The 7843-nt window shown below is 33.3% G+C and overlaps 1 protein-coding gene across 4 annotated transcripts in view; it reads left to right on the plus strand.

Annotated features, from left to right (window-relative positions):
* Positions 1–7014, plus strand: part of LOC117328286 (transient receptor potential cation channel subfamily A member 1 homolog) — a 32090-nt gene extending 25076 nt beyond the window's left edge. For 2 of the 4 annotated variants that reach the window (XM_033885804.1, XM_033885805.1), the window contains exons 22-24: positions 692–760; positions 1068–1247; positions 1569–7014. In XM_033885804.1, coding sequence (XP_033741695.1) covers positions 692–760; positions 1068–1247; positions 1569–1751 — 432 coding nt within the window. In that variant the 3' untranslated portion in view covers positions 1752–7014. The remainder of the gene's footprint in view (positions 1–691; positions 761–1067; positions 1248–1568) is intronic. The other 2 variants (XR_004532950.1, XR_004532951.1) reach the window with 2 other exon arrangements.
* Positions 7015–7843: the final 829 nt, after the last annotated feature.

Raw genomic sequence — 7843 nt, forward strand, 5'->3', positions numbered from 1 at the left:
GAGTAACACAAGGATTTGTCGCGGGACTGCTAACTTACAGTTGACATGTTGGTATTGGTGGATATTTGACACTTTAGGTTGGATTGGGTGGATATTTGACATTGTAGGTTGGATTGGGTGGATATTTGACGCTGTAGGTTGGGTTGGGTGGATATTTGACACTGTAGGTTGGGTTGGGTGGGTATTTGACACTGTAGGTTGGGTTGGGTGGATATTTGAGACTGTAAGTTAGATTGGGTGGATATTTAACGCTGTAGATTCGGTTGGGTAGATATTTGACATTGTAGGTTGGGTTTGGTGGATATTTGACACTGTAGGTTGGGTTGGGTGGATATTTGATACTGTAGGTTGGGTTGGGTGGATATTTGATACTGTAGGTTGGGTTGGGTGGGTATTTGACACTGTAGGTTGGGTTGGGTGGATATTTGAGACTGTAAGTTAGATTGGGTGGATATTTAACGCTGTAGATTGGGTTGGGTGGATATTTAACGCTGTAGGTTGGATTGGGTGGATATTTGACACTGTAGGTTGGGTTGGGTGGATATTTGACACTGTAGGTTAGATTGGGTGGATATTTGACACTGTAGGTTGGATTGGGTGGATATGTGACACTGTAGGTTGGGTTGGGTGGATATTTGACACTGTAGGTTGGATTGGGTGGATATTTAATGTCAATATTTTAACACTGTAGGTTGGTTTGGCTGTAGATGATATCAAGGCTGTACAGGAGCAGGCTGCACTCAAGAGAATGGCTATGCAGGTATTTATCATTATTGCTTCTATACCCAAAATTGTTTGTTTTACCTGGTTGACAAGTATAATGACTTTTAGTCATAAACTATGATTGATAATAACATAGAATAGAGTGAGGAAAGCAACTTGACATTTGTTATGTCATTGTTTTCTCAGTCATTCTCATGGCATTGTTGGTCCACAATGTTGTTGTTATTCTATCAGGAAGTGTAGTATATACATTGATTAGAAACAACACTCAGGGAGTAGGAATTATATCATATTATAAAAGAGCAGAACACATAATACCGAACGACCTTTTAATATTATTTCAGGTTGAACTTGCGCTTGATGTGGAAAGAATTGTTCCTGAATTTATACGACGGAAATTTGTCACAAAAAAGCAGACAATCAAACCGAATCAAGGATTGAAGAACCCGTTCAGTCGACTCGCTAACCTTGAGGCTGGGGACCTGTCCTCGGCAGCCATCAACAAGGCCCTTAACCCTGATCTGGTGAGTCAGCTCTCAACCTTATATAAAATATACTAACTTAATAATGGAGTAAGTGAAATGTTAGGTTCTAGTAGTTCTAAATTTCACAGGGAACTATTTTGTTTGGAGTTTATATTTAAGCTGTTGTTTATTACAGGGAACTATTTTGTTTGGAGTTTATATTTAAGCTGTTTATTACAGGGAACTATTTTGTTTGGTGTTTATATTTAAGCTGTTGTTTATTACAGGGAACTATTTTGTTTGAAGTTTATATTTAAGCTGTTGTTTATTACAGGGAACTATTTTGTTTGGAGTTTATATTTAAGCTGTTGTTTATTACAGGATGATATAGAGAAAGTACAGGAGGGACAGGAACAGCTTCAGAAAGACATCAACAAGTTACGCTTCTCTGTGAAGGAAATGCGCTCACAGAACACCAAGCTCGAGGGTATGTTAACGGCACTTCTCACCTCTCAGGATATCAAATGGCAGGAGGAGGACTTTCAGGACACAGAAGCATCCTAGATATTTGGGTCACTCTTCAGCTTTATATCCTCAACACCAAGATCACAAGGACCTAGACATCAAAGTCAATCAAAAGCTTGGCCTTCTATCTGGCTCATTTACAAGCTTGATTTACTACCATAAGCAGTTGGATAACCCCAGACGTGTCCTCATTGTCTTGGTCAATTCTTCTCTGGTCTCATGTCAGTAAAGGCCATCATGGCTATATCTTAACTTATTACATCAGGGCTATTCCATTAAAACATCTACCTGATCCCATGACTTCAGAATGAATCACTTCTGTCCATGGTTGGGTTTCCTACCTCTTACTTCTGTTACATATAAAGGAAATTGTCCAAAGAAATTCTATTGGTGGTACCCCTAAACAAAAACTGGAGTCCTGGGGTGGGATAGATATTGTACTGGACCCTATAGGTGGTACCCCTAAACAAAAACTGGAGTCCTGGGGTGGGATAGATATTGTACTGGAATAGCCCTAATTATAGCGTGAAAATGATTGTAAACATTATATTTTCAAGAACATCAATACATATTGGAAATAAAATTGATGTGATATAAGAGTTTATAAAACCAGGATTACCATCCAGAGTGAGCATTTGTAATTCTCTTCATGCTATTTATTCTGTCATAGCTTTAACTGTTTTTATAGAAGTTTATTACCGAGGTAAAGCAGTAATTTGACAAGTTTTGTGGTCAGTGGTATTTTTATGATGCATTATACTTAGTGTTACTTAATGTGTTGTTATTAAATTAAACATTTTATTTTTAAGAGATTATTTATTTAGAAAAAGATTATCTATGATTTTACAATTTTTAGGTTGTCGTATATATTTTTTTTTATAAATGAATTAATGTCTAGTTAAATTAAGACTGAATAGGAATGTACAATTTTGACCGGTTTATATATTTACTGGTTAATCAGCACTGACTTAACATGTTTACATCAATCAGCTGTGAAACTTGAAAAGGCAAAAATTAAACATACAAATTAATCTTTCAAAATAAAACATTTAATTTTGGTTGGTAAATTTGTTATCACCCCTAATCTGGGCATGGTTAGAGATAACAGTTTAAAATTTGTTATAAACCTTGATATTAACATGATATCATTACAATTGTCAAGACAATAATAAACCTAGCAGGGTAAGCATTTTACAATGTATAAAATTACCAATAGGCTGAAGTGTTGTAAATCAGCTTTATATGGTAAGCTTGTAAATATACTATAGTGTTTGTATCTATAATATACTATAGTGTTTGTATCTATAATATACTATAGTCTTTGTAGCTATGTTTTATACAGTAGCCAGATGTATTACTGTTAAATATACTGTAGTCCTTGTATCTATAATATACTATAGTCTTTATATCTATATTTTATACAGTAGCCAGATGTATTACTGTTACAAAAGACGTCCCCAGAACTTACCACCCTTGTTGTTTGTTAGAAGTCTGTTTATACAGATGTTGTTGGACATTGTGAATATGAGAAATCGACACTGTACTGTTTTGTGTAGATAGTGTTTCGGGATGGTTTGTACTTTGGTCTAACTCAGTTGTACATGTGACATTTTTATAATCCTTAAGCTGAACTTGGTTGGTAAAATTTTGTTGATTAATGCAATGTTTACCAAGCAGGACATTTTTTTATTTGAATAGATTTCCCATCCATTTTTAAAAGTAGATGCATTGTATTTTTCAGGCAGTCATTCTGAGTTGCAGAATAGTATTTCTTCACATCAGTTTCATGTTAATTTTAGTTAATGATTTAGATTGCACCTTGTTACAATTTAATGGGACATTCAGATGACAGAATAGTTGTAACCCTTGACCTTTTCTGTATCAAGGCTGTCACTTTTTACTATTAGTGTGCATCATGTATTTGGTATTTTTTTATGTACAATCGCAGTACTAGATTTGTCAAGGCTGTGAATTTACTGGTAGACAGGTTTTGGGGCGTTTGGTATTGGTATGATTCAGTTAATCATTAGTCAGTGCCTTGTTTAGATATTTATTCTATTTATCTGACCTTATACAACCATAAATGTGATAGTAATATGAAATGTCACATAATCATGTTTATTTAAATAATTTGACTTGATGAGTAGTAGTATGGAGGGTATATACTGATCTAGCTATAGGTATATATGTATACATGTTATTAAATAATAGTACATAAGTAATATCATATAAATTGGAAAATTGACAAAATTCCAATTTTTTTCAGATGATTTACATGCATTTATTAATGTTTGATATATGCATCTTTTATTAACATATAACAAAGTATTCTAATGCGTCTTTCATTGGGCTTGTTAAAGCTTGTCTGTAGTTACATAGTGTTGTGTTGTTGTGTCTATCTGATTGGTCCATTGGTAGTCGTACACTGGTAATTCCTTAATTTACACAAAGGAGAACTGACTATAAATGTAAAACTAATGAAAATTGGCTATAAGATATGGTCTTGTGTTATATTAACTGTGTGTTTTTAACCGTTTGATATTATATAATGTTACCTCTTTATCTTAGAGTAAAAGCTTATCTGTGCTGAGGCAGTTATAGTGAATTAAATTAAAACTAAAAAGGGTTCTCAACTTATACATTTTAATACAACTCACAATGATATCTGATTCTATACTTTAACAAATTGAATACAACTCAAAATGATATCAGCAGTTACCATGGATTCACATTTCTACCAGCTTCTATCATTTTTTTTCACAATTTTCTGTTTGTCTCCTGGAGAATTTTGACAAACACGGGTTCACTTTATTGTCCAAAGAAATCAAGGTAATTTTTTAGAATAATATCTTTGTTTTAATGTGCTGGACCTACACTGTAATTAAAAATTCATTATTAATATCATATAGTTTAAATTAGTGAAATTATTGAATTGTGAACACAACTGTTTATTAATTGAGGTATTTACTCTGCAATAAACCCAAGAAATGAGTCGGTTGAGGTGAAATGGCCTGCATTCCTACCACAAAAGTGTTGTATTAAAATGGGTTTATTGTAGGATAAATATGATATGATTCTCTGCATATTTTGTATTTCATCAACCTATTTTAATATTGAATGATATATATGATTTATATGATTAAATATAGGTACTTTATGCTCTACGACTTGATATGAATTTACCTATTTTGTTAATAACTATATATAGTTTAAATTTGTTCTATTTACATGATCCAATGTCAATCAATCTACAAATATACTCAGAATTTGTTATTATATCCTCGGCCAATGTGCTCTTAATGAGTGGCAATGTATATATCCTCGGCCAATGTGCTCTTAATGAGTGGCAATATTCACCTTAGGAAATGATTGTACACAGAGCACGGCTTATAATGCTCAAAGATTTGGAGCACGTTACAAGGTTCTGCACTTTTTCTGTAAAAAAATGAATTGTATCACATTGTTTGTCTTATCAAGACTGTAGTTTGAAGTCTGTACAGATGTCTGAACTGACATCTAAGATGGTTGTAGCAAATCTGTAAAATGAGTTTGTTCTAAACATGTTTTGTACTGTATATTATCTGACATATTTATAAGATCTTACTCTTTAGGTATGATGCCTACACACTTGATTGTTATGTAGAACGATAGCCTATTTCAGAACTGTCCGTTAGGTGTGGGAGACTGTTTCAACAATCCCAGTATCCAATGGATTCATGCAAATTACAATAATCATTACAATTAAAGGAAAACATGAGGGCTAGACCAAAATTTACTGTTGGGAATAGCAATTGTTACACATGTATATCTTGTTAAACCCTCCCACCCAAATCATTTGTGTACATTCCTCTACTTGTAGTTTCTTTGTTCATTCGTTTTATTTTATTGTTACTTTTTTACTTTTTTAGTGAGACATATGGGTAGTGTGTTGTAGTTCTCTATATAATGGACCATTTGCTCGGGTAGCAACATCTTTTTTCAGTTTCAAACTTTTTACATGTTTCTGACCACCTTTGTTTAAACTCATTATCATTTTTACTTAACTTGTTTTGACATTTGACAAATAAGTACACATTTTGTACCTCTTTATATCATTGAAGTTAGTGATGCTCAAGACCATATTTAGTAGCCTGATTGTCCAGGGTTAAACTGCTCCAGGTGTGTAACATTCTCTGTATGTATCCCTTCTTGTTATGCATATTGTTGTTGAAAAATGAACAAAGAACAAGTTTCATATGAATTTTACAAATTATTGAATTGACATAATACTACAAAATTGATGCAGTTAAGTTTATAGACATAGTGTGATGTGTATACCTCTCTATAGTATGATACCTTTAGTTTGGGGGATATGTGGTTTTATTGTAGAATTTAGCTTGTTAAATTTCAAAGTCTAAATGATTAATTTACTAATAAGGGATTAAGATTTCTTTGTGAAAGAAAGATAAATGTATGAAGTTTTCATGAGATAATTTTGAAGGTACGTATTTTGCTCATATATAATGAAATCCATTTATAATAATTACCTGGTAATTGATATGTGATATTAACTGTCTTTTTATTAGTAACTATAGGTCTAGTTATGGACATTAACTGGTAACTATAGGTCTAGTTATGGACATTAACTGGTAACTATAGGTCTAGTTATGGACGTTAACTGGTAACTATAGGACTAGTTATGGACATTAACTGGTATATATAGGTCTAGTTACAGGGTCTAGTTATGGACGTTAACTGGTAACTATAGGTCTAGTTATGGACATTAACTGGTAACTATAGGTCTAGTTGTGGACATTAACTGGTAACTATAAGTCTAGTTGTGGACATTAACTGGTATATATAGGTCTAGTTATGGAAATTAACTGGTAATTATAGGTTTAGTTATAGATGTTAACTGGCAACTATAGTAATGATAAGAGTTTTACCTGGTAAATAATATGTGGTGTTTACACTGCTGTCTTTGATCAATCAATTTAATTTTCTGAAGCAGAAGCTATTTTGTAATAATCCTGTGATAAAGAATGTTTTGACCCTACAAACAGCAACCATTTCTGTACAGTGTGATAAAACAAGGAATACTATATATCGGTCAAGATATAACCAATTCACTGGTCAGTAGGGGCTGACCAGTGCTGGTTAGTAGAAGAATGACTAACACTGCTGGTGAGGAGTGGTTGACCTGTACTTGTTAACAGAGGAACGGTTGTCAGATCTGATATGTAGAATAATTTATACATGTATATAATGTTGTACATGATTTAACCATTTGTATTTACTAATAAATAGATATACATTGTATGTATTATGAATTGTTGTTCATTATTTCCCTCAGCCATTGCCAGATCACAAAATATCCAAATGTGTTAGTCTCTTTTCAAGCTATGTTACCCATTTCACTGCATAATACAACACATAACATAACACAAAACCATACTCTCATAGGTTCACACCGAGTCTGATTCTGTATAACATTACCTCTGGGTTTTGTTTCTTGTTTTTTTCTGTGCCATTACTTGCTTAACCAAAATTTGTACTTCAATACTTGAGGTGGTCATCTGCCCATGACTAATTCTGCCTAATTCTATCTTGCGGAGCCAGGCCACATACCATGCTAGCAATCCTTTCCATTCATATCTATTACTGTAATAGACAATTTTAGAAAGAAGACAGTCTTTTTCTCTTTCTTTGTTACAGAGTGCGTTTTTGGATTAATAATATCAAGCTCTCCAGCTAAAAATAATTCAATGGTGAGATCCTGAAACAGCATTTCTAGCTCCCCTGGTCAAAGGAGTTCAGCGTCCGTCCTTCGTCAACAATTACCTTGTGAACACAATAACTTTAGTATACAGCCAGATATCAACAAGATTTGGACAAGCTTGGAAACGGAAATTATTTGACTATAATTTGCAGAGTTATTGCCCTTTGTAATAATATTATCATTGTAATTGTGAACACGACAACTGAAGTAAATATCAACAAGGTTTGATGAAACTTATATGTAACCTTATATCAACAAGATCTCGGAAGAGCTGGAAAATGGGATTTATTCAACAGTAACTTAGAGTTATTGCCCTTTTTAATAATATTATTATTGGACCTTGTGGACACGATAACTGGAGTAAATATCAACC

The sequence above is a fragment of the Pecten maximus genome, chromosome 5, assembly GCF_902652985.1.
Source record: "Pecten maximus chromosome 5, xPecMax1.1, whole genome shotgun sequence".
NCBI lineage: Eukaryota > Metazoa > Mollusca > Bivalvia > Pectinida > Pectinidae > Pecten > Pecten maximus.